This window comes from Phyllostomus hastatus, unplaced genomic scaffold (genome assembly GCF_019186645.2).
Source record: "Phyllostomus hastatus isolate PE091 unplaced genomic scaffold, TTU_PhHast_1.1 phas_scaffold_21, whole genome shotgun sequence".
Taxonomy (NCBI): Eukaryota; Metazoa; Chordata; class Mammalia; order Chiroptera; family Phyllostomidae; genus Phyllostomus; species Phyllostomus hastatus.
In genome coordinates, this window is record NW_025334017.1 from 22,188,823 (window position 1) to 22,216,465 (window position 27,643).

Genomic DNA, 27,643 nt, shown 5'->3' on the forward strand with positions numbered 1-27,643 from the left:
GAGAACAGGAGTTAGCCTGAAGAAAGGAATGAGGAGCCCTGACTAGTGTGGCTCAGTGGGTTGGGTGTCACTCCACAAAGCAAAAGAAGTCATCGGTTTGATTCCCGGTCAGGGCACACGCCTGGATTGTGGGTCTGGTCCCCAGTAGGGCGCACATGCCAGAGGCAACTGATTGATGTTTCTCTACCTCTCTTTCTCCTTCCCTTCCCCTCTCTCTACAAATAAATAAAATCTGTTTTTAGAAAAAGAAAGAAAGGCAATAAGGAAATTTGAATTGTTCCAACACTTATTTCCAGAAGCTTTTTGCCTAAAACAAGCTAGCTCTTATCCATAACTATAAATTCTATGTTCCCAAGTATCCTGTATTTCCCATAACTTAAGATGCTCAGAAGACTCAGGATATTTCCAGATAACTAAGCCTCAAAGTGTTTGATAAACTTTTTAGATTCTTTCTGATCATTACTACTGGCATGTGCTTTGCATACTAAAGTCCAAAATTGCAATGCATGCTCTCTGTCCCTTGTAAAGATCAGGTTTTCCTGTTTTTAGGTATGATAATGACATTCTAAATTATAAAAGTAATACATGCTTCTTGTTTTAAAAAAACAAAGCAATAAACCACTCCACTTTACAAAGTAAAGTAAAAATCCTTTTCACTCCCCAAACCCATTCCCAGGAGGCAGATCCCCTTTGATCTTTTTTCATAGACATAAAGGTAGAGGGATGGATGGATGGATGGATAGAGATAAAAACATAAAAAGAGACACATATATAGATGTAAATATATAATGGGATTGTCTTCCATATATTGTTCTGCATCCTGCTTGTTTCACTCAACAAATAATATCGTTCATGTCAACACATGTGGAAATCTCCATTTATATTTTAATCTCATTTTCTATGGAAATCTGCATAGTTTTCCTTGGTATTAAATGACCATAATTCATTTAGGTATTGTCCCTTGAATATCCTTGCCCATTTATGTGAGGACTTAATAATAATAATAATATAAAAACAACTACATTAATAGGTAATATTTGCACATTTGCTGTGTACCAGGCACCATGCTAAGAATCTAAACATCTATCATTTCATTTCATCTTCACAACGGTGTTGTGAAGCAATTACTCTTATTAACCCCATTTTTAAAATGAATAAACTAAGGTTATAAAACTTAGACTTGTACAATTAATGTATGGAAGTGCTGAGGTTAAAACTTGGGAAGTCTGATTGTATGCTGTTAACCATGATGACACAGAAGTACAATGGCCGGCTGGGCCAGCCGGTGTGCACACCTGGAGTTCTGAGAGGCACAGTCAGTTACCACGCAAAGACTGTAGTGCTAACATATACCTTTATCTTTTGACGTGCTGCAAACTGTTCACTTGCAAGAAACAATGGCAACCACACGTTTTCTAGCCTATCTAGGACACGCTTCTGAACTTCAAGTAGAACAGGTGCATCAAGCTGCTCATGGAGAATCCTTCCCCAGCCACCACTCATATTCATTATCTAAGAAAATAAAATAAAACAAAAACTACAAACTTCTGTTTTGGTTAAGAAACACGAATAGTCATTCATTTATTCACTCACCCCCAACTATGTGCTGAGCACCTGATAGGTGCCGCAATTTTCATTTTCTATAAGATCTCCTGGCTCCATTGTGTACAGTAAAGAAAAATAACTTCTGCCCTGGCTGGCATAGCTCAGTGGATTGAGTGCAGGCTGCAAACCAGGTATTGCAGGTTCAATTCCCAGTCAGGGCACATGCCTAGGTTGCAGGCTACGGCCCCCAGCAACCGCATATTGATGTTTCTCTCTCTCCCTCTCTCTCTCTTTCTCCTTCCCTTCCCTCTCTAAAAATAAATAAATATTTAAAAATCTTAAAAAAAAAGAAAAATAACTTCTCTAACACTGAAGAGAGAATTGCAATTTATGTGAAGATTGTTTCAAAAAACACAGGGGTGGGATTTTTAGCCTGTGAGACTAGAAGCAATTCCATTTTTTCCCCATGGCCTCAGTATCTTCAACTAAAATGAGGACATCAGTATATTAGTTCCCTAAATTCTCTTCTAGGTCTAATAATCTACGAATCTGCGATTCTAGTCAAAGTGACAGGCTTGAGAAATCATTTCCTTTTCTTAATGAGGAAAATGAAGCTTAGTATAGAGACAACCTTGACTCGGATATCATAAATACGGGGCGGGCGATGGCGGGACGCTGCTGCTGGCAGCGATGGGTGGCTGTTTCAACAACCGCTAAGAAGGAAGCGGAGGCAGCAAGAAACAGAGGAAGGCCGGGTTACACAGGCAATGGTCTCTGCCTTGCACAGGCAGCAACTTTTACAAAACACAATTTCTTTGTGGCCCAAATCTTCCTTTTGCATAATTATTGGCTTTGACAAGCTACTAATGGCTATTTCCTTCTAGAGATCATTCTGTTTTCTCCCTGTTCCTGTGTACCCTCCAGACTTTTGGACTGCTCATTGAAAGAAAACACCTTTTTCTTAGCTCTCCTTAGATTAATCGAATCCTACTAGTATACTGTTTTAATGAAAACAAAAGAGAAACCCTCTTAGCCATCCTTTAATAGTAATCAAATAACATTAACAATGATACTGTTTTTGTATTAAAAAGGGAAATAGAAAAAGAGACGAAAAAGAAAAACAGACTACTTTGTTAATCTAAGAGCAAATTGGGTACACAACTGAAATCAGAACTAGCATGGTCTATATAAAATGTAATGTGATTTGAATATCCTTAAGTATAAAATATAAGCAAATAAAATAAAAGGCAAAGATGAAGAAGGAGAATTATTGGGAGGACTCCTCTGGAGTAAGCACACTCATGTTATGATAGCACCGGGGAACTTCTCCCACTGAGTTTTAAGTGCTCGGCATGTTACGTTGTGGGGGGTTCACTCAGGAGCATCCGGTATCACTAAGCCTCACACACTGCAGTGCAGGCCAAGCAGGAAACAAATGCTTTCCACGTGTTCACTTCAGGTTTGTGCTCAGTGCGACACCCAACCTCTGCTGCTGACACACCCCAGGTTGTATCTCAGGGAACTAATGGCAAAGTATTTTTGTCATGGTTGCTTAATCTTACTTCTGGTCCCTCTTACTCCCAAGGACTTCTGCTTACTTCTCCCTGCAAAGATCGAGCTTTTTAATTTGGTAGGCTCTACTTGTGAATATCTCTGAATTTGTCTTGAATTTAATGAATTTCACATTAATCTGAGATTTGTATCTTATAAATGTATGCCATCAGAATACGCATCTGTTTAAGTTACCAATATAAAAACATCAAATGCTATCATTTGATCTCTAGGTAGTACTACTAGCAAACTTCAAACTAAATAAATAATTGCAATTTTTTAATCATAAAAATATGAGCCATATTTTATGTGATCAAACCCACTGCTGAATCCTAATATGAATTTTTTCTGTAAATAATAATACCATGGTTATTAATAAGTTGTGATTCAGACCGTGTGACTTTGGTCCAACAAAATGGCTAAACCTGTGTTCCGGGTCAATGAAAATGGCTTACGGGGACAATACAGTGGCAAATGGGATTTTTCAAAGATTAATTATGTTTGGAGTAATATCAGTTAATAGAAGAGGTCAAGACGGGGCTTAATGGCTGGAAGGGGCTGTTTCCCTGCTGGCTGAGAAGATGCAGCCCGCCAAGTGCACCCAGTATCCTGAGCAGCCAGGGGAGCGTCCCGCACGTCAGCGTGTCACAGGCACTTGTACTGGCCGAACGAGTAGATGAGTGACTACATAAAGGTTGTTTTTATTCTTAAATTACTTTTTTAAGTAACACATTTTACAATATATAATACTTGAGTGAATTTTAAAAACATTTTTGTAGATACACGTAAATATCTAAAAAAATGAGGTATCAAAGTTGTCTAACATCTAAGTTATAAAAGCAAATAAAAAAATGACTTTCAGGTTGTTGGCAAAAATAAAAATAATAAATAGTAACAAATTACTTCAGTACAGAAAATGTCTTTTCGTGTCATACCTTGTCCTGCTGACGCAGAGAAGCAGGGCTGTTAGGTCCAAAGAAATATTTTTTATTAAGATATTTGTTTTTAATATACATAGATTTTGCATCCCTTTGCTTTTGATCTTTGTAACTTATTCTTCGGAACTGCTCGATGTCTACCCAGCACATGAGGTCCATGCTAGAACAAAAACAAAGACCAAATTCAGCCTTTCTTACTTGTTTCTCTCAGTTCTACTAAACACCACACAAAGCTGTTGCTCTGACGGAGCTCAGAAAGTGGCTGTCTTGACTAGTTAGCAGAAGTGATTAGATCCTGAAACTAATGCATACAAATCTGTGCCTCATCCTGGCTAAATCTAGGAATGAACAGCAGAAGTCCTGGGATCAGAGAAAAGTATGTTACCATTATTGGTAGGATCTCAGAGTTCTTCCCTTAGTAATGGACTAGTACTGTCAGTTTCAGATATGGGAACATACCCACCTACTGCATGTCTGTTTAGCTCTAAAAAGCTAAATTTAGAATAATCCTCAGCACAAAGAAGGGAAAGTATATATGTGAAATGTGGTCTCCATCTTTGCTAAGTTGTGAGAACAATTATTGGAAAAAAATACGATCAATGCTTCAGTTTATATTAGATAAATATTATAAGGCCCCCAGGTTCTGTGCAGAACTACATTTCATTTATATATTAACTAATAAAAATTATAAAATATTGCCTTAATTTCAATACCTTGGTGAAATATAAAAGAGACACTTCTCAAAAACAAAAATAGCACCTGTCTAGACAAATGCAAAAGAAACAGCAGAAAATGGAAAGGACACGACACACTGGTGTTTTAGTTCAGCCAATGCTAAAAGTATCAACAAATATTATTTAACCACTTAAAATAACACTTTGGAGGCTGCTATTTTTAATGCACTCCCTGACAAAAAGTTATCCACACAGTTTAAAAAAAATTAAGTAGCTTAAGAAAAAAATGATGTTTCAAGGGGGAAATACATTTTACAATGGTTATGTTCCTTACCTTGATGAATGAGCCTCTAGAAACTGACGGAAATGTTCAAACTCCAGTTTGTTTTTAAGGAGATCATCAAAAGCAAAATGCCTATATTCTGCAGGAACGTTATTCCAGTATTGTGTTTCCTTAGGGATATCGGGATGTTGTGAAATACCAGTTTCAATTTCACGAGTAGTGTCCTAGTGAAATAATGCTTTTCATAAAAATCTCTTAAACACAACAAATCATTTTTCAAAGTAAAATAAGCTGAAATAAAAATTAACTGTTAGGCCAATGCCATTTCACAGGTCAATGGTAGAACTGGGGGAAGAATCTAGAATCTGGCAGGTGTGGCCCAGCTGGCTGGGTGTCATTCCACAGAACAAAGGGTCGCCAGTTTGACTCCCACTCAGGGCACATGCCAGGGTTGCAGGTTTGGTCTCCCCCAGTCAAGATGAGAGGCAACCAATCATTGATTCTCTCTCTCTCATCACTGTTTCTCTCCCTGTTTTTCTCCCTCCCTTACCTTCTCTCTAAAAATAAATAAATAAAAATCTTACGAAAAGGAATCTACAATCTGGTTCTAACTCATAACAAATTCTCTTTTGTTCCTATACATTTCATTCCCTTATTTTGAGGAACAGTTAGTAAACATTTATTACATACTTGCTTGTAAATATTAATTTTATTTGTTAGAAGTAATGTCTTTTGTAATAAAAAGAAAACAAAAGGCGCACATAATACTACCATTCAGAGATAATACCATTATATTTATATATATGTATATATATGTGTGTGTGTGTGTGTGTATCCATCTAGTCTTTTTTGTCTACATATATGTAGTTTATTAAAAATGAAAATACAAATGCTCTGGCAGGGTAGCTCAGTTGGTTGGAGTGTCATCTTGTGCACCAAAAAAGGTTGCAGGTTCAATTCCCAGTCAGGGAACACACTAGGTTGTGGGTTTGATCCCAGGTCAGAGCACATAAGGGAGGCACCAATCAATGTTTCCCTTCCATGTTAATATTTCTCTTTCTTTCTCTCTCTCTCCTCCTTTCCTCCCTCCCTCCCTCTCTTCTTTCCTTCCCTCTTCACCATTCTCTCTGAAATCGGTGGATATACCCATGGGTGAGGATTATACAGAAGAAGAAGACAGGACTATATAACTATGTATGGTTTTATAATTTGGTTCTTTTTCTTAATAATATATCATGAACATAAAACATTCTTTTATCTATAATTTAATTTCAAAAGTTACAGAGTAAAGAAAGATGCTTTCTAATAAGGATTACATTCTTTTTTGTTTTGTTTTTTAAATTTTAAATATACTTTATTGATTATAATATTACAGTTGTGTTGGGAACCGCCCTGACTGGTATCAGAGGCTGAAACCCCCGCCTAAGCTAAGGCTAAGGGAACGCCCTTGGAACCGTAAGCCAGCAAGGAGACAAAAGCTTATCTCCCTGGCAGGAATGCTGCTTCTGCTGCTTTATTCATGACTGAACCCCCCAAAAGCTTGGTCGGTTAGCCAAAGACGGGTAAGATTCCCCCACGGGGAGAACGACCTAAGCCAGGCACGATCACTTTGGGAGGCCCCCCAAAAGAAGGACTTGGAGGGCTGCAGCAAAAGGGGGTGATGGACCCTCGCTCCTCGGCTTTGACATAGTCTGAGTTCTCAGCGTCTGGGAAAAAATCTCCTTATCTCTTGGTTACCTAGTTCCCTTGCTCCACCTAAGCCTGAAACAATGACAGGGTGGTGCAGCTCGGTACTGAGAAGTGCGGATTCCCCAGGGTGATCAGGCCTAAGAAACAATATGTAAATTACTGTGAAACGTCCTTTGTTTAGAATGCTCTCAGTTGAATGAGAAGGGTCTTAGGAGGAAGTTATTTTGTTCCTCAGTCTTACAGCTCTTTGACCCCCAACTCAATAGACCGGCAGAGTTCTTTGTTTTCTATAGTTCCTTACTTCCCCCTAATATGTACTGTACTTTGCCTGAATTATTATGCAGAATGAGCCTAATAAAAGCAGGTATGGATGGTAAATCAGCGCGCTCCCCACTAGGGGGGGTGGCCATTTCGTCCCTACTTCTCCACAGAAACTAGTTTGTCTCTGTGCATGTTTTTTCTCGCGTGTTTATCGTCGAGCCATCCACAGCGTTCCGTGGTCACTGCTGGCCGGTGACCCACGTGCTAATTAGTTGTCCTAATTTTTCTCCCTTTGCCCCTCTCCACCCAGTATGCCCATTCTCTCCAGCAATGCCTTGCCCCCTTAGTTCACATCCATGGCTCATGCATGTAAGTTCTTTGGCTACTCCATTTCCCATACTATTAACTTCCCCCTGTCTATTTTGTACCTACCTATTTATGCTTCTTATTCCCTGCATCTTTTCCCCCATTCTCCCCCCTCTCCTCCCCACTGATAACCCTCCATGTGATCTCCATTCCTGTGATTCTGTTCCTGTTCTAGTTGTTTGCTTAGCTTGCTTTTTATGTTGCTTTGTTGATGGCTGTGAGTTTGTTGTCATTTTACTGTTTGTATTTTTTAACTTCTTTTTCTTAATAAGTACCTTAAACATTTCATATAGTAATGGCTTGGTGATGATGAACTCCTTTAGTTTTATCTTGTCTAGGAAGCACTTTATATGCCTTTCATTCTAAATGATAGCTTTGCTAGATAGAGTAATCTTGGATGTAGGTCCTTGCTTTTCATGACTTGGAATACTTCTTTCCAACCCCTTCTTGCCTGCAAGATTTCTTTTGAGAAATCAGCCGATAGTCTCATGGGAACTCCTTTGTAGGTAACTGTCTCCTTTTCTCTTGCTGCTTTTAAGATTCTCTCCTTATCTTTAATCTTGTGTGATGTAATTATGGTGTGCCTTAGGGTGTGCTTCCTTGGACCCAACTTCTTTGGGACTCTCTGAGCTTCCTGGACTTCCTGGAAGTCTATTTCTTTTTCCAGATTAGGGAAGTTCTCTTTCATTATGTTTCCAAATAAGTTTTCAATTTCTTGTTCTTGTTCTTCTCCTTCTGACAATCCTATGATTCAGATGTTGGAATGTTTAAAGATGTCCTGGAGGTTCCTAAGCCTCCCCTCTTTTTTTTTTTTTTTTTGAGTTCTTATTTCTTCATTCTGTTCTGGTTGAATGTTTATTTTTTTTTCTGTTCCAAACTGTTGATATGAGTCCTGATTTCCTTCCCTTCACTGTTGGTTCCCTGTACATTTTCCTTTATTTTACTTTTCATAGCCTTCACTTTTTCCTCTATTTCACAACCATACTCAACCTTTTCTGTGAGCATCCTGATGCCAGTGTTTTGAACTCTGCATCTGATAGATTGGCAATCTCTTCATGAATTAACTGTACTTTTTCGAGAGCTTTGATCTGTTCTTTCATTTGGGCCACATTTTTTGTCTCCGCGAGCCTGTCATGTAGGAAAGGGTGGAGCCTTAGGTATTTGCCAGGGTGGGGCCACCCATGTCACTGTGTTGTGGCACTATATGTGGAGGAGGAGGCCAAGAGGGAACAATGCCACTTACTTGGCTCTTCACCAGCTTTCAGTCACTTCCTCCACTACCCACAAGTAATTGGGGCCCTTCTGGTGCTGATTCCTGGGTAGGTGGGTTTGTGTATGTTTTAGGACCCCGTGGGTCTCTCCAACAAACTCTCCTGTGAGGCTTTGAGTTTCTCCTGCTGCCACAACCCCCACAAATCTTTTCAGTCAGAGGTTTTGAGGCTTTATTTTCCTGGGCTGGAACCCTGGGTTGCTCAGTCTGTCTCACTCCTCAGTTGTTCTTCCTGGTTTATCTTCACGCAAATGTGGGACCACCCGGTCCTCCAGCCGCTGCCTCACCATGAGTCCTCTCCACCCAGCTGCTGCCTATCTCTGCCCCTTCAACCAGTCTAGAAGAATGTTTCTTCTTTAACTCCTCGGTTGTCAGACTTCCATACAGTTTTATTTTCTGGCAGTTCTGGTTATTTTTGGTTTTAAATTTGTTTTTGTCTTTCTTTTGGTTGTGTGAGGAAGCAAAGTATATCTACCTATGCCTCTATCTTGGTTGGAAGTTCAGAGCTACCTGTCTTTATCTTGGTTGGAAGTTCAGAGCTAACTGTCTTTAACAGTTTGGTGAACATTTTAACAGATACCTCTTTTCATATATGTATACATGTAGAGATACATATTCAACTTGATATAAATAAGATCATATAATACCTGTGTTTCTATTCCTTACATTTTTATATAATGTGTTCCGAGCATTTTCCATGTCAATAAATATTAGTCTAAACTGCCTTTTTAATGAAGATACAATTTAATATTATTGCTTTATAGATCTATCATGGTTTACTTAGCCAATCCAAAAGTTTTGAATTTGTATATCAAAATAATATTTTTCATATCCTAGTCAGTCCTATGGTCTTTTTACTGACTTCTTCAAACCCTTTCCTTATTTTAAAAAATTATTTTGCCTGTTGATATCATAAAACAGTTCCTTTTCTATTTGAAGAACTCAATTTTACTCTTTTGTGACTTGACATCAAACAGAGTTGCTGAAAATAATAACATTCATAGGAGTATGATGTGGCTTGAAGGCTCTCAGCTGAGGCAAACAAGTAGCTTGGCCCCTGGTGTTACCTTATCTGCTTTGTCATTAAATGTGTCAGTAAAATGTGACACTTATCAAATGTAGCATGTTAAGCAAAGAAAAAGCAGGAAAATGAGACTGCCTATCCCCTACATTATCAGTATAATATCTCCATATATGATCTCCAATATATGATCTCCAACCCCCACCCCCCACTCCCACCAATATATGCAGTACTAATCCTCTCCAGGATATAAATTCATTTTTCTATGTAGAGAGGTGTCTTACCTCAGCTTTCTTGGAATGCATCACTTTATGCAAAGCCTGTAGCTTTCTAAAGCATATGGAGTCTAGCTGTTGAGTTTCTTCCACCAAGTTCACCTAATAAAACAGTAAAAAAAAAACTTATAATATCAATAGGATGTGCATTATGAGAAAGTGGGGAAAGAATGCACAATTTGCCAGTAACAGTAGGCTAAGAAACTAATACACTTGCTAATAAAGTGAATTAGCTTGGAGGCTAAAGCAGGATGACCAACATAGGAAAAAATATCAGTTATAGCAAAGTCAGACTTTGAATGTATACAATAAAAAATATCTACATTTCTAGGCACGTATGTTAACAAGTGCACCACAAGAATTTTTAAAATGTGCAATATCTGACTACTTAGTCAGGGGCACTGACCTCTTTTCCCTTAGATTGTCAAATTAAAAAATGACAACAGCCAACACAACAATGGCTTTCCATTGTGAATGCCCTGTCTTGAATCACAAATATATAGGTTGTATAATAGAGTTGCATCTTCTTGGTTACATTGTATGATAAGATTGTGTCTGATTGATTAATTCTTGGTACCAGCAATCTTTATGCACAAGTACCACAACCTGATTTTTTAAAAAGTCACTTTGTGGCCCTGGCTGGGTAGTTCAATTGATTAGAGCATTGTGCCAACATGTCAAAGTTGCAGGATCTATCCTAGGAAAGGGCACATATAAGAATCAACCAATGAATGCATAAATAAGTGGAACAACAAATTGATGTTTCTCTCTCTCTCTCTAAAATCAATCAATCAATCAATAATAAATAAATAAAGTGTCGTTTTGGAGCAAAAAGTGTAGGTAATTACTATTATTTTTTGTAAATTAATGAAAATTATATCTATTTTTGTAAGATTGGCTAAAAATATATTTTTGATGTGCTGCAGAATTTTAGTGGTTTATGTGTGTTATGACATGAAAAAGTTTGAAAATTGATGATACAGTGCCACCAAAAATCCTCCTCCTTTCTGGAAAACCTTTGGGAACTAACAAACACTGGAAACATGTTGGATCACACTTCCAGTTTCTGTTTATTACAACAGGATAACAGTCATGAAGGCAGGCACTACTGATTTAGGGGCCACGGGATCCTCAGAAGAACATGAAGTGACCAGACTCCATCATTATTAGTCAGTGAGCAAAGGTTTTATTGGTGTAGCAAAAGAGGAGAGAATTAATCATCTAATTAAACTGCATGGTTAGTCGCAGCCTTCAGAGTGTATACTGTACTACTTTATGCAGTCAGAAGAACAAAATCATCCTTTGTTTCTCTGTTGCAGGGAAAAAAATCAGTTTGGCCAGTTTGAGTAGTCTCCTTGGTTATCCCTTTTGGAAAAGAGTCTATGTAATCCAGTCAGCTGGACTTTTACAGAAGTCTCCGGGTTGAATTTAATGATATTTCTAGAAATTAAGAGAGGGTTACTCTTCCTCCTATTAAAAAGAATGCATAATTTGTCCCACACGTTTTTATAAGAATAATTACTAAGGCCAAAACCTTTTGGTTTAGGGACTTCAGTTATAATTCTAAACCTTTATCATCCCAGGACCATATTTCAGATCCATTTTCCTCTAGACTATCCATTAGATTAAAATAAGTACAGACTTGTGGTCAGGATGGAGGTGCAGGTAAACATGGCTTGCCTCCTCACATGACCACAGCAAAAATTAAACTAAGCTACAAAACAACTATCACCCAGAATCATCTGAAAATTGAGCTGTATGAGCTGTCAGTCCAACAACCAAGGAATTAAAGAAGTCACATTCATCCAGACAGATAAGAGGGGTGGAGACGTGGAGATGCACAGGGAGGCACAGAGACATGGAACAGGTGGTCCCACACCAAGTTGTGGTGGTGGATAAAAATTTGGGAGGGATACCTCAGAACTGAGGAATCTCAGCCCCACACCAGACCACCCAGACCACGGTTCCAGTGCTGGGAAGGTAAGTCGCTATAACTTCTGGCTTTAAAAAACAGTGAGGGTTGGGGCAGCGGAAGAAACAGTGGGATTCTCAGGAGTCTCTTCTTAAAGGGCTCACAATGGACTTAGGGTTTACGTAGACTCACTTCCCCTGGGTTCCAGCAACAGGGCAGCAGCTACAAGGACACCAGGCACATATGGGGAGAAAATGAAGTGCCTGGCATCAGGGTGAGTGCCAGGAAACAGCTTCCTCCCAGACAAAACTCCAGAGGCCAGGCAGCAGCACTGTCCCTTTCTGAGCCCTCCCCAACACAGAGCCACAGGGCGGCAACACCATATCAGAGACTTCATCAATTTAGTTCACATGGTTTGCCCTGCCCTGGTGACTACCTAAGGCTCCGCCCCATCCAACTTACCTGGACTTTTCTACATCAGGGCACACTACTAAGACAGGGAGTCAAAGCAGCTCTACTAAACATAGAAACAAACATAGGGAGGCTGCCACAATGAGGAGACAAAGAAATATGACCCAAATGAAAGAACAGAACAAAACTCCAGAAAAAGAACTAAACACAATGGAGACAAGCAATCTATTAGATGCAGAGTTCAAAACACTAGTTTTGCTCAACACGATGCTCAAGGAACTCACTGGCTACTTCAAAGAGAATAAAAAAAGACCCAGGCAGAAATGAAGGATACACTAAGTGAAATAATGAAAAATTTACAGGGAACCAACAGTGGAGTGAAAGAAGCTGAATCAAATCAATGATTTGGAACATAAGGAAGAAAAAACATTCAGGCAGAACAGCAAGAAGAAAAAAGAATAAAAAAAAAAAAACAACCCAAGGATAGGCTAAGAAGCCTCTGGGACAACTTCAAACACACCAACATCCGAATCACAGGTGTATCAGAAGGAGAAGAGCAGAGCAAGAAATCGAAAACTCATTTGAAAAAATAATGAAAAAAACTTCCCTAATTTGGTGAAGGAAATAGACATACAAGTCCAGGAATCACAGAGGCCCAAACCAGATGGACCCAAAGAGGGTCACACCAAGACACATTGTCGTTAAAATGCCAAAGGTTAAAGATAAAGAGAGCATCTTAAAAGCAGAAAGAGAAAAGCAGATAGTTACCTGCAAAAGAGTTTCCATATGAATGTCAGCTGATTTCTAAGAAGAAGCTTTGCAGGCTAAAAGGAACTAGCAAGAACTATTCAAAGTGATGCAAAGCAAGCATCTACAACCTAAATTACTCTATCCAGCAAAGCTATCATTTAGAATGGAAGAGCAGATAAAGTGCTTCTCAGACAAGGTAAAGTTAAAGGAGTTCATCATCACCAAGCAATTATTACATGAAATGTTAAAGGGACTTATTTAAGAAAAAGATCAAAACTACGAACATTAAAATGGCAATAAATTCACAACTAGCAACAACTGCATCTAAAAAAACAAACTAAACAAACAAGCAGAAACAGAATCATAGATATGGAGATCATTTGTAGGGTTATCATTTGGGAGGGGGAAGAGGGAGGGTTGGGGAAGAGGTTCAGGGATTAATAAATACAAATTGGTAGGTAGAAAATAGACAGGGGGAGGTTAAGAACAGCATAGGAAATGGAGTAGCCAAAGAACTTATATGCATGACCCATGGACATGAACTGAGGGAGGCATTGCTGGAGGGAATGGGGGGGACTGGATAGAGGGGTTACAAGGGGAAAAATTAGGACAGCTGGACAGCTGTAATAGCGTAATCAATAAAATATATTAAAAATCAAGTAGAGAGATTTTTAAATTTTTCATAGGATAGCCTAACTTTCCTAGTGTAATTATATATTTTTGTAGTAGAAAGGTTACAATGCTCATTTTCCAGAACAAAGAGAAATCAGAGAGGAAAATTTATATATTTTGGTCACTGAATTCAGTAGGCCTTAAGGATTGTTTCAGTCACAATCCAATCAGGTAACTCCACCCAAGGAGTTTCAGTGCTGATTTTGTCCTGACCACCGAACCTATCTTTCCCGGTAGAGGACGTGACTGAGGAGCTGCTGGGGAGACGGGAACAAGGAGGAGCAACATGAAGATAGCAGAGCCCCACCTGAAATGACCTCATGAACAGGGCACGTGCATTAACTTAATATAAAAAACACCCATGAATGGTTTTAATTTGTGATTCAAAATAAATATTTAAAGGAATTTCCTCCACCCGTCCATAAAGAAGAGTGAAAATATTCAAGCACTGAGGCTTAACATGACCTCTTTTGGGATGAAAAAAGATGTGTTGAAACTTTCATCCAATCAAGCAATCCGACCTGATGAACATCTGCGGGTGCTTTCAAATGGCTGCACTGAAGTCAGGGCATGTGCTCTCCACAATACATGTGAGACGTTTATATTTTCCGTGGGTATAATATTTACTGTAACTCATCCAGCCTAAAATCAAACGGGCTTTGTCCATTAATCAAAATTAAGGCCGCTGCTGAAAAACGGCAAGAAGGGACAAAGCCAGTATATAATCACGGCATATTTTGTTGGTTCACAGGAAACCAAAACCTAGATTCATCTCCGCTAACATATTTGGACAAAAAACTGAAAATGACAAGAATTCAAGTCTTTGGTTAGGAGGCAAAACTGAATTCCTGGCCCATAGGAGACCTTTTTCAGCCTTTTTTTTTTTCTTGTGTGTTAATGTTGTTGCTTATCACTAGTTTTACAGTAGGCTCAATGACTCATGCACAGCTCCTCAGGGCCACAGTACCTGTCTGTAAGCGCTTTGGTCTGACTTCACCATCATTGTCCAGGGCTCAAGCAGGAGGAGAAGAATATATTCCTCTGCTGTGTCAAAAAGGTCTTCAAATGGTGGCTGTATCTTCATATAAATTTCTCTTTTCTTTTCCTGTTGGAGTCCGATGTCAAGAGTGGCCGAAGGAGCAACATATGTGGCAAACAGATACTGAGGAAGAAGGGAGGAAAGGGAGGGGATGTTGGGAGAAACCATAATGGTTAGCAGAGTCCTTGGTGGAGGCACTTTTTAAAAGGTAAGAAAAGGCAAACAAGCTCAAGCAACTTTTTAAAAAGATGTGTAAAACTACTTAAGATGAAGCAGTGTGGTTATTCGAAAGACTTTCCTTTTCATTTTCTTTCCCTATTTCTTCATCTGTAATTAGTCAACTAGCCAATGGATCTTGCACAACAGTAGGTGATTTTAGATATTGCGATTTTTTTTCCAATTACTGCTATGGGTTATTATGGTTGGTTTCAAGTTATACATTTCCTTTTTTCCTTATGTTCATGGCAGTTCTAACTGTATGTGCTACTTTCCCCGGTGATTCAAAATGCTCTTGAAAGCAAGAGGCAAAAATAAAGTAGGGCTGAAAAGCTGGCTATTAGTTTTTTAGTCTAGAGACTCAGAAGACTGCCTGTCCTACCCAACTGAGGTGCAGAGTTCTTAAGATTTTCTGCTGTAAAAATGTCTCCATCTGGTGTCAATTGCTGTGGAAGAGAGACAAGAAAGAATTAAGAGTAAATGGACCTTTATACACAGAACATCCAGCTTCATAGGCAAAGCTGTATAAATGTCTGTTTATCTTGTTTCTCAGTAATAGCTATTTAAATCTTAGAAGCACGTTAATAACATTTCATCTTTTAAAAGTTGTACACTGGATATGTCATGCCCTGTAGTTTTACTAAGAATCCCTACTTGTATTTTCCTTTGATTTTATTTTCATAGTTAGACTTTGGAGCTGATACTGTCCAGACTCAGCCCAGGTGATAGACAGATCGATAATTGATAGATCATAGATAGATAGATAGGATAGATAGATAGACAAGTATCAAATGCCAAAAAATAGTCTTAGGTAAAATAAGCTTTTAAAAGTTTTAAAGGGCCCATATTAATAGCACATGCTCTCACGAGTATCCACTACATCCTAGACACTTGGGTAGGTGCTATGTATGCAAAGACTAATGAGTAAGAAAGACATATTGCCTGCCCTGAAGGAGACCTTAGGTGGAGAGACAGAGATGAAAACCAGCAGTCACAAACAGTACGAAAAGTGCCACAATGGAGTCATGCATTGCAAATGAGATCTTCGTTGATTGCCTGTCCAAGTTTTTCAAGCTCACCTCCCAGTTATCACCTTCTAAATTTTAACTCAAATATCATTTTTTCTTAATTTCCTAAACTTACTCTTTTGCCATTCCATACCATTGCACATTGTTCCTTCAGTCTTGGATATTCGCCCTACTACAAGTACCTTGTCTGCTTGATACACTCTCATTTATTCTTTAAAATCAACTTGGGTTCCTTCTCCTCTAAGAATCCTTCATTCACACCCTCCTCCCAAGATCATACTTTTCAACTGTTATATCCATCACCCTATAATGCAATTAAGTACTTATGTGCCTTCTCTTCTGGAACAAAAGTCTTTGAGGTCAAATACTTCAGCTTATTCATCTGTGATTCTCCAGCTCCTAAAACTGTTCTTGGCAGAGAATAGATGCCATAAACGTTTATTAAATTGTACTGAATCCACAGAAAAGACTCATTTATGTCTTGAAATGGGGAAGGAAAAGGTTCAGAAACCCTTCCAAGGGAAGATAAGCTTCTTTTAGTCTTAATCCTAAAGCTGGGTCTCTAAAGATGAGTTGGAATCAATCGGAAAAGAGACGGGAGTTGTTGAGAAAGATGGTTGAAGAAGGAGGAAAACAGGCCAAGGCATGGGGACCTGTCAGAGTTTCATAACCTGTGGAGAGATTAGAGGCTGCAAGTAGGTAATACTGGCTCAAGGAAAGAGTTTGAATAAAAGAGGATGCTGGGAAGGGAGGCAGGTACCAGAGCATGGATATGATCTTTTATTCTTTGCTAAGGAATTTGAATTTCTACCTAAAGATACACAACGTGGAATCTCTGAGGAGTGACATCCTCGGACATGAATTTTAGAAATAAATCACTATGTCCCTGGCTGGGTTGCTCAGTTGGTTGTCCCATACACCAAAGGGTTGTGGGTTCAATTCCTGGTCAAAGCACATACATAGGCTGTGGGTTCGAGCTCTCATTGGGATGCATATGGGAGGTGGCCCATCAGTGTTTCTCACATTGATGTTTCTCCTCTCTCTCTCTCCCCCAATCTCTCTCTCCTTCTCCCTCTCTCTTTTCTTCCTCCCTCCCTTCCTCTCTGAAACATATCTTCAGTTGAGGACTAAAAAAAAAAGAAAAGAAAAAATCACTATGTATCAGCAGGGTGAAACGGTTTGAGTAGATCAAGACTTGAGGCTGTTTGAAAGTCGTTTCAATAGTCAAATAAGAAATTATATGCCAACTTCATCTCTTACCTGCTTTTCTGCAGTAGCCTCTTAACTGGTCTTGCTAGGTTCCTGTTAGCTCTTTTACAGCCTTACCACAGCAAACAGAGACACCACTGTGCATATCACCCCTCTGTTCAAAATCTCCAGTGCCCTTCCATCTCACACTTAGTAACAGCCAAAGTTCTTATAATTACCTGTAAGTGGAGGTTTTGGAAGTTTCTCACTGCTGAGGGGATAAGGGTTATTATAGTTCAGGACCTGCCAGTGGGGAAGCCCCTGTGAATACCATGGGCTCTCAAAATACCCTAAGAACAGGGGTAGACCAGGTATAGAGTCTAGCCTCACATTTTTAAAGTGCCATGAGAAAATAACCACTAACCTGTAATTACATAACTAGCAAAAAATATTTGAAGTCATAAAAGGCAAGGACCTACATCCAAGATTATTCTATCCAGCAAAGCTATCAGTTAGAATGGAAAGACAAATAAAGTGCTTCCCAGATAAGGTCAAGTTAAAGGAGTTCATCATCACCAAGTCTTTATTACATGAAATGTTAAAAGAACTTATCTAAGGAAAAAGACGAAGATCAAAAGTATGAACACTAAAATGACAACACACTCACAACTATCAACAACTGAATCTAAAAAACAAAAACAAACTTAGCAAACAACTAGAACAGGAACAAAATCACAGAAATGGAGATCACATGGGGGTTTTCAGTGGGGAGGGGGAGAGGGGAATGGGGGGAATGGTACAGGAAATAAAAAGCATAATTGATAAGTATAAAACAGACAGGAGGAGGTGAAGAATAGCATAGGAAATGGAGAAGCCAAAAGAACTTAAATGTATGACCCATGGACTTGAACAAAGGCGGGAGTGGGGATAATACTGGAGGGAAGAAGGGTATAGGACAGAGGGGAATGAAGGGGAGAAAAAGGATGGGACAACTGTAATAGCATAATTAATAAAATGTACTAAAAAATACCCTTCCAAAATGAAAATTAAATAAAGATGTCAGAAACCAACAACAACAACAAAAACAGGGAATTCACCAACAGCAGACCTGCACTGAACAAATTAATTAATTAAAGCAAAGCCCTAAACAAAAGGAGATAGAATATAGAACAAAAGAAAGCACAAATACGTAGATAAATATTAATAAATATTGACTGTAAAATATAATAATAATGAATAAAGTCAGAGGGAATAGTAAAACAACCTAAGAAAGAGAAGTCAGAATTGAAGGTGCAGGTTAAAGCGAACCTTTCAATGTAGGAAAGCAAATAAGGTCAGAATCAGGGCAGTAACACAATCACATGCAGGCAGAGCATCAACAACTCAAGGTGAGGATAAAGGAAGAGGACATTTATGGTACCTCAGAAAAAGCAGAATCAACTTTTTTTATGGTTCTCCCTTATGGGAGTACCGTATACTTCAGTATACACAGGCACTCAATAAGTATTTACTGAATGGGAGATCAGTGGCCTAAAGTGAAATTATGCTCTGAAAGAGGAATATCAAAGCTCAAAATTCAAAGCTGAAGTGGTTCCAGTTTCTGATGGATTCCAGTATGTGCCCATCCCATAACTAACTTAGGATAAAAGGAGATTAAAAACGACAACAACACTGGAATTGGGAAAGTTAAGAAACACTAGGCCCTGGCTGGGTAGCTCTCAGTTGGTCAAAGCATTGTCCAGATACACCACGGTTGTAGGTCAGGGCACATACTAGAATCAACCAATGAATGCATAAATAAGTGGAGCAACACAGCAAATCGATGATTTCTCTGTCTCCTTTCTTCTCTCTCTCTAATCAATCAAACAATAGAAGGAACATTATAACATATATGTTATAAAGGCCATTAGTGTGGTTGCTGAAAAAGCATCAAGATGATAAAACAGAAAATGTAGGGAGAAATTTCATGGGTTGTGGAATGAAAATTTCTAAGAAAGTAAAACAGAACTTAAAAGACCTTTAGATAACATTAATGAGGTTTAAGAGAGGCGAAATGAAAAGATGTAGCAAACTGCAAATTTCTGGACTTATGAAAAGATGTCTTGAATAGCAGCAGAGAGCACTTCTTTCTTCCTAACTGTTGTGAAGTATGAGACAAGGATGTATTCAAGAGCCACTCAAGATGTTCTATTTAATTTGGCAAGCTGCAACCTAGAAACTTAGCCCCCTAAAACACAGGTACGTATTCTGCTGGGTTGAATAGTCCAAAGTGAACCATACACAGTCTACCAAATGATTACAGAATATTTAAAATGAAATTTGCTACACACACATAATTTATTTTAACCTTGGGAGTTATTTAAAGGAATGACTTACAAATCTAACTAGTCTAACAAGCTAGGATTGTGTCAGATCCAAATCTATTCTTAAACATTTTCTAAGTTGAAAGTTTTTAAAGTGAAGTAATTAAAATAATACCATACTAAGGTAAATTAAGAAACTGAAGACTGAAATAATCAAATTAACAACATTAAGCAATGTCCGCAGAATTCATCTCAATAATTTCAAATTTACCTCAAAGGAGAGTAAATTTGACTCCCTAAATCTCTTAGGTCAGTGGTCCACTATTTTAAGGCAGGAATAGCCTCTAATGACAAAAATAGGCAATTGCTTTGTCATTGGGTCAGCTGCATTCAAAGCTGTAGTTTAAAAAGGCTTGATGTGCCTACATCAAACTCTTTCTGCAGAAATCAGGATGATCCCTTTGATGTAGAGACACGATAGCAGTGAAGAGTGGGACATACAAAGAAAGTTGGAATGGTGATTAGAATAACAGTGGCAGGTCAGCTGCTGCTGGGCACCCACATCTATTCCCCCCGTTCCACGCCCAGTCCTGCCTTCACGCATGTCTTACCTTTAAAATCTACTGCCACCACAGTCCTATGAAAAAGATTCCAGGTGCTATGTACGTAGTCGACCACTATGCCACAGTGGGCAGGTATTTCATGATGCCATGTTAAAGCCACATCTCTTTATATCATTGTATCCAATTGGCTTAGGCTTTTACCTTCTGAACTTTGTGGTACGACTTTCTTCAGAATGAGCTTCACTGACTTTACCACTTACTGTATTAGAAGCCCAGCTTCCTCTCTCTGACCCTTACCATTCATCCTTTTATACAACTCATCAAGCTGTTTCTATCTTCAGCACCATCTGTGGCTTCTACCTGTCCTCTAAATAAATCAGACACCACTTTGTCTTACTTTCTTACATGCCAGTGACTGAAGACTGTCCATCATTTCAACTAACTCCTGCAGAGATCCCTAATTTCTCCCACCTTGACCGTCTGCCTTGTCAAGGTCCAATTCTGGGCCAGCCTAATCATCTATTCATGTTTTCCAACTCTACCCTCAAGCTCCCTATCAAAACTATAACTGGCTCATTATGAACAGACTTTAAAACACACCTCAGCTGTGATGGCAAAGCTTGGTGCATTTTTGCTTGTTTCTAATCAACTCCATTTCCCATTTCTAAACTTTGCCATCACCTTTACAGCCCACAAATGTACCCATATATTTCTTCACTTTCAGTAGACTTTGTATTCCACTTAACTAGGAAAAGCCACTGGTATAAACGCCCTCAGCTTTCCTCTCTAGAGCCTTTTCTAAATATTTTTCTTTCTGTGATGTTCCAAAGGCAGACCCCTTGCCAAGGCTAAATCAGTCATGTGTGGCCCTGCCTCCAGCCCTCCAGAGCCTCAAAGCTTCAATCATTTCCTTAGTTTCACTTCCTTAATCTACCTGCCCATTGATTCCATCCCCTTCCTCGTGTTATAAAGACGTTCAAGCAAAGTGTCTCTTCCATCCTAAAATGTTTTTCCTGACTACTCAGTCTACCAACTATCACCCCCACTGCTCGCTTTCCCTTCTCTACAAATCTTCATACTCCTCAATCTACTGCAACCTGGTTTTCATGCCAATGAAACTGATCTCTGAGATCACTAAAAACCACAAAATCACCAAGTCAAAAGCTCCTGACCTCAATCTTCACCCTGTTTGATTCCTTACACCGCTTTAGCACTGCTGGTTATCCCCTTCTTCTTTGCTTTCTCTCCTCTGCCTCCCACACTTTCTCCTGAGTCTCTGCCTATTTCCATTCTTCAGCTCCTTTGCTGATTTTTTTCTCCTTATTTCCCCTTTAAGGTATTCATTAAAGTTCTCTGTTCAACCGTATTTTTCCTCGGTTCCATTCTTCCAGTTTCTCACGCGCGCCAGGCAGTCTCTTTCAGGGCTCTCACACTACACACTCTATGTACTCGGCCCTTAACCTCCCTCCACCTTTTATTTAGCTTCTGTTCATCCTAAAGCACTCAGTCTTTCTTGACCCCTGAAATCTGGCTTAGGTAGCATTCTCATGTGGTCCAGGGGGTCCCACTGGACCACAGCTCTATGGAAACAGATAGAATCTACTTTGTTTATTACTGTAATTAGTTTATTAATGATCCCCTAGCACCTAGCATAATGCCAAATTTAGAATGAATGAAAGACTTCATTCATTCTCAGAGACTTAACAGTCAACTATGTATGGAAGAAATCCAAATATATGTATATAGCTTTAGACCCGATTTCTTTCCTGAACTCAAAACCTAGCTGCCTCCCTGTTACACCTCACAGATGGCTCATGGACCCTCCAACTCAGTGACTCATTGATACAATGATTGGCATTTCCCTAGTTTTCCAAGCCTTTTTCTTCTTCCCGTGTTCCCAGTTTTCATTAATAACATACCATTCACAGCACATTCTTTGACTTCCCTGTTTCCTTCTCCTCCTCCCTCCAATGCAAATCCTATGAATTTAGTCTCTACAATGAAACAAGGAAAAATTGACAAGAACAAGTACAAAAACACGAGGAGGGGATAAGCAACAGCAGTTCCCCGCCAACAAGAAACATCATAAAACTCAGTCCTCTGACAAGCCTGCTGTCTACTACCTTCCTTCCTGACCTCGCACTCTTTGCTCAGGAAGCCACAGCGGTCCCAGCATACTATGTAGCTGAAGTCCTATAGTCTCAAGGAGCTATGATTAGGGTAGCCATATGTCCCCGGTCCAGTTTAAGACTACTGTTCTGGCATAATTATTAATAGTTCCCTTGTCACTCTCAAAAGAGTTCTGGTTTCGATTATAAATTGCATGTTCTCCCTATATTTAACTGCTACCAGTTAGATAAAATTACGAAGTTTCTCTAAAACAAGACTCCCTGAAAAGCTAGACATATATGTGAAGGCTGAAAATAAAGGAAAGAAAAGCAGAGGATATTCCTTGCTAAGATACATACTTCAATACATTTGTCTAATTGCAATCGTATGAACTGAATAGATGTTAAAAAGCCAACATCCCAAACCAGAAATATTTCTTTAGAACTTGGATTGAAGCTTCACAGACTTCCTTGCTAAGAATACATGCACTGAATGAAAATCTTAACACAAATTTTAAAATATTTTACTCCCCCTTTCTGATTGCACATAAATGTAGGTACTCCTGTGCCCTCCCCACTGTGTACGTCTCTTCCTCATAGCCAGCTTATTAGAACATTGTTCGTTGTCACCCAAGTGATTTCTCTTCATTCACATATCAACACTGAAGTGATAACCACCACAACCCTTAAGAACGATACACACCTTCACCTCCCCAACTCTTTACCAGCTTCGTGATGGGTCACAGAACAGGAAGCACCAGAAAGGGGCTGCAAACGTCACCCTCCTCATGGCACCCCACACCCACATTATGCATGTTTACCATCACTCTTCCTCCCCTCCCGAGGGGGTTTAAGGGGGTCAGGGGGAGAACATTGAATTTGACTGTCAGTCCTTTATTAGGCCACACTGTGCCATTAAAATCTGCAAACATCTTCTCATACGCATTCCTAATAATCCAGGGACAACCTATTAGTGAACGAGTGGCAACTCGTATATAACAAACACAAGGGATGTAATCATATACAGGAACGAAAGTTAAAAGCTAAACAATGCTTTTACATTTTTTTTTATAAAACTGATAAAAATTACGGGGGAAAGGTCATGAAGGAACATGTATAAAGGATCCATGGACGATGCCAAAAGGGGGAAGGGTTGAGGATGGGAGGCGGGAATGGGTGGGATGGGGGAGAGTGGTGGCGGGAAATGGGAGACAACTGTACTTGAACAATGATAAAATTTTTTTTAAAGACAAAAATTATTTTTAAACTGATATAAACGGACTCAGATGAACTATAAAGATTATGCTACACAATAACTAAATAAAACCATCTAACTAGGGGTTAGAGGCAATATTTCAGTATCAGGGGTCAGTTGCTTTTTTTATTGGCCACCCAGTTCTTCCTTTCTAGCCACTGAGCACATAACAATGTAGCTAATGTTGGAAAAGAAAATGCTCCCTTCATATCCCAGTCAACTACTCTGATTCACATGAAAGCAGAGATTCACTCACGCACAGCTGTGGTCGACATGCTTCCAATTTCAACATTAACCTGTGATGCTTTAACAACCCAGCAGGGGAGTTTCTGAGAAGGGATACAAGCAATGCCTGTCTGCGATCAGCCTGCCTGGCACTGCACACAGCACGGCTGAAGCCCCATCTCTCCTGGAGACACTCAAAGGTTATGTAATCAGGAAATGCACCGTGGGCTGCTCGCCCGGGCCGCTCTACACCTGCACCTGTGACTCACTTTCTTGGCGAACGTATCAGATCGGGATGGAAAGAAAGCAATGACTCTCCATAAAAAAATAAAATAAAATAAAATAAAAAATCTCTTACAGTCATAAAATTCTGGGAGCTGAACTTTTGTTTAGCTAAGCTCTCAAAACCATAGGATGGTTAACAAGACCATCCGTAGAAAAAGATGTAGGATGGATATCATGGACCCTGGAGGAAGAATTGAACCGGAAAAACTAGAATGGAGAAATAAAATACCTCTGCCCAAATAAAAAGAAAAAAAAAGACACAAAAATGTTCTGATGTTTGCCTCTTCAAGGAAACCTCAGGTGCTTGACTTTATTTTTATTTTGAAGATCTAACCGGCGTTATGAAGCGATCCATGGATCGGCAGCATCCCATCTAGCCACTGGAAGGGTGCTCTTCAGATGCTTCGTGAAGCAGGGCCAGTGTCCTGTACACAGCACTGTGCTGCACCGAACAGGAGACGGCTCAGATTAAAACAAGACATCTCTCCCTGCACTTTATATTCTTTCCGACCCCGAGATATTTGTCACGCGAGACTCAGCATTTCCACTTAATAGTTTTCCAAGTCACTTTGAAAGTGTATGTTAATGAGCATATTCTTTGATGGAAGTGAGTCCTAGTCTCCTCTCAAATGTATCATAATTCATTCCAGGCTTAGTTTTCCCACATTTTATTCACCCTTATGGACCCTGGAGGGTGTTAATGTTTTCTTACTGAATTGTAAAGCCTAGATAGACCTACCTCAGACAGGAGAACTGTGGGTTTATTGAACGTATTCTTGTTTCCAACAATGTCAAAAGCAAACAACACCAATAAAATATTTTTCACAGCTGTCTGTCCTATTTGGATTTCTCTTTGTACCAAAGTTAAATGGGGACAGCTATGGGGTTCAACCCCAGTGACCATGCTGTAGAGGCACCAGGTAGTGTCCTTGCTGGGCCAAAGGTGAGCATCGTCTCTGGGAAAGTATCTTTTCCATAAGTAGGGGCCGTCTGATGGGCTGCAGCTTGACACTCATCTGTGTTCCAATGAAAACAAGAACAATTTCTGTGTAGACTTAAAAGGCAAAGTCAAGAATAATACCAAATGTTGTAGCACATGTGTTGATTTGTTATGTTACATTTCAGCTATTAGTTATGCTAATGGAACAGTTTCACATACTTCGTTTTGATGTAGTTATTTTAAAAATCATGTGGATGTATCTTTCTATGACTGCCTGGTAACACTGATTGCATGATGTTCTGCTGTCACCACCAGGCCAGAACTGGAAGTAAGAGAGAGAAATGTGAAACTTCAACTCCAAACTGTATGACTTCAAATGAGCCCCTCAGCACAGGAGAGACAAGATGTGTCAAAATCTATACACTGTGAGATCCGAATACAAGTTTATGAGACATTGAACAGAGTATATCACCATGTCAATTAAAATTGGGGACATTTAAAAAGTGGGTTACAACATAACTTATTAAAGTATTCCAGAGATGAGGAGAAAATATTCACACTTCAGCATTTGGTGTCACTACCAAGTCTATTTTTCTTAGAATCCACTGCAATGGTAAAAGAAGGAATTCAAATCATGTAACTAGTAAGGCCACACAAAAATATGTATCTTTCACATTCTCCTAGCAACGGCCAAGACGCCCCCCAAGAGTATAGGGAATATAAAGTTGTCCGCTGTTGCTCTTTTCTTTACTTATTGGGGGGGGGGCATTAGGGTTCTGCTTAAAGGACTGACAGGGTGGTGTCAACAAAGGTCTAGCTGGCCCACTTGGAAAAAGACACATCCCATAAACCCACACTACTTCATACACTCAAAAGACAAAAGAAGAAAGAAACCTTTGGCTACTGAAATAGACGAAGCCTTTTCCATAAGCTCCTTCTTACAGTTCATAGGAAACAAACTGTGCAGGGCCGGGAGGTTCTGGAGCAGAGGTGATGTGCCCGCTTCGGCAGGGGCAAGCAAGGGTCCGCAGGCAGTCTCCCAAGGGTGGGGAGATGGGGAGAGGGTCAGTTGTCTCCAGCTACAACACCGAAGAAACTTAAAATGGAGAGGATCAGAGTGATATCATCTTTCCTTCCCCATCATAAGCAAGGGTGTGCTGGACCCCGTGTGCATAGCCCACAGGAGCTGATTCATCACGGACAACAGAGCAGTGACTGCGTGAGGGCAGGCAGGCAGGTGGAGGGGAAGAGGGTATAGGGGGGCAAATGGTGATGGGAAAGGCACAACAAAAATAAATAAATTTAAAGAGCCAATTTATGAATTTTCAGGAAGTGTGTGAAGAGATTGTTAAACTCGGTCATTACCAAACATGAAATCACCTAAATTTACTATTAAGTAAATATTAAAAACAAAGATCATGAATACTCAAATGTATTACTTGTTAGTGATTGTACTGTATTACTATCACCCATGCCTTTGAGATTACAAACTCTGCTGTGTCTGTATGGTGGGAATGCCACACGCCGCTGGGCACGGCACATCTCTTCCCGGCTCTGCTCAGCGCCCTCACGCTGGCAGCCAGAAGTCATCCATGGCAAGCGTATTCCACCCAGAGATCAGCAAATGCTACAAATCAGGGCTGCTATATTTTCCCCGAGAGGGCTGGTTATCATCACACCACGAATTATGAGGCAAATGTACTCCTCCTTTTCTAGCATGATGGGGAAAAGGCAGACAAATAAAGTAGGAAAAAAGCAAGTGACACCAACTGATTCACATATTCTCTGCAGGCAAAGCCGCATAACGGAATGGTCCAATTCATACCAGAATATGCCAATTTTAACACAGTATACATAAATGCTGTTTAAGTGACATCCATTTTCTAAAAATATATGGATACAATAAAGTTCCTTAAATATAGTTAAGAATAAACCTGAACTATAAGGAGGGGGCAAACAAGCGTTTCTCTGAAATTGTTTACATCTTGGATAGTCTTTATTTAGAAAAGAGAAAAGCTAAGCTTCAAATATTAAAATTAACTTCAGCTGGATGAGTGAATCAGAAGAGGGAAGAGTCTAGTGGGCAAAGACTTGGTAGCTTGTCCTCATGAGAGTACAAGGAACAGCTACGAAGAAGAAGCATGGAAAGCATCATGAGAAACAAAAGTGGTACTGCTGGATCTCGAGGCAGTGTCCTGGCCCCAAAGAGACCAAAACCACTTTGCAGACAGTCGTCAACACAAAAGAGCAGATGCCCACCTCACTGTGACAACAATAGCAAAACAGCATATTGCTGCACTTCAGGGCAAATAGCAAGTAATGTCGGGTCCTTTCAACTGGGGCTCAATCATTCTATCCTTGGAATTTACAGGAAACGAAGAGAAGAAACTGCACCAAAAAGCTAAGGGTCCCTAAAGAAGTTTATAAAAGGAATATAAATGCCCTGATACGAAACACTTTCAGAAATCATAAAATATTTACTTCGGCAAAAAGAAGAGCCTACTGCCATAGCCATTCACGGCTCTAGCAAGCACAGAACACTATTATCTGAGTTCATATGAGGCAGAAAAAGAAAACAACAAGTGAGTTCAAGTAATCCAATATTTTTTTTTCTGAAAGAGGAGGAAAAAATGATGATTTTTAATGACCTCTCATATCCCAGTAGGAGCTCAAAAACATTACTGAGGAGCTTTGCTGAGAGGGAATAAATTACAGATGGAGCTTTCCACAAGTGGATTTTCGTATGAGGGACCTTGGCGCTTTTCAATCAGGAATGTTAGAAAGATGGGATCTAGAGGTTGCAACACCGACACTGAGGCTCGAACTACTGCAGAGACGACACAGGATGGAGTGGCACAGGGAAGATAACGTGATG

At 39.6% G+C, this 27,643-nt stretch overlaps 1 protein-coding gene across 1 annotated transcript in view; it reads right to left on the reverse strand.

Annotated features, from left to right (window-relative positions):
• RGS22 (regulator of G protein signaling 22) overlaps positions 1-27,643 on the reverse strand; it is a 120,948-nt gene that overhangs the window by 25,691 nt on the left and 67,614 nt on the right. Inside the window, exons 15-19 of the mRNA XM_045861259.1 lie at positions 14,586-14,780; positions 9,883-9,975; positions 5,043-5,215; positions 4,032-4,194; positions 1,354-1,512 (exon numbers count right to left, since the gene is read on the reverse strand). Of these exons, the coding sequence (XP_045717215.1) occupies positions 1,354-1,512; positions 4,032-4,194; positions 5,043-5,215; positions 9,883-9,975; positions 14,586-14,780 (783 nt within the window). The remainder of the gene's footprint in view (positions 1-1,353; positions 1,513-4,031; positions 4,195-5,042; positions 5,216-9,882; positions 9,976-14,585; positions 14,781-27,643) is intronic.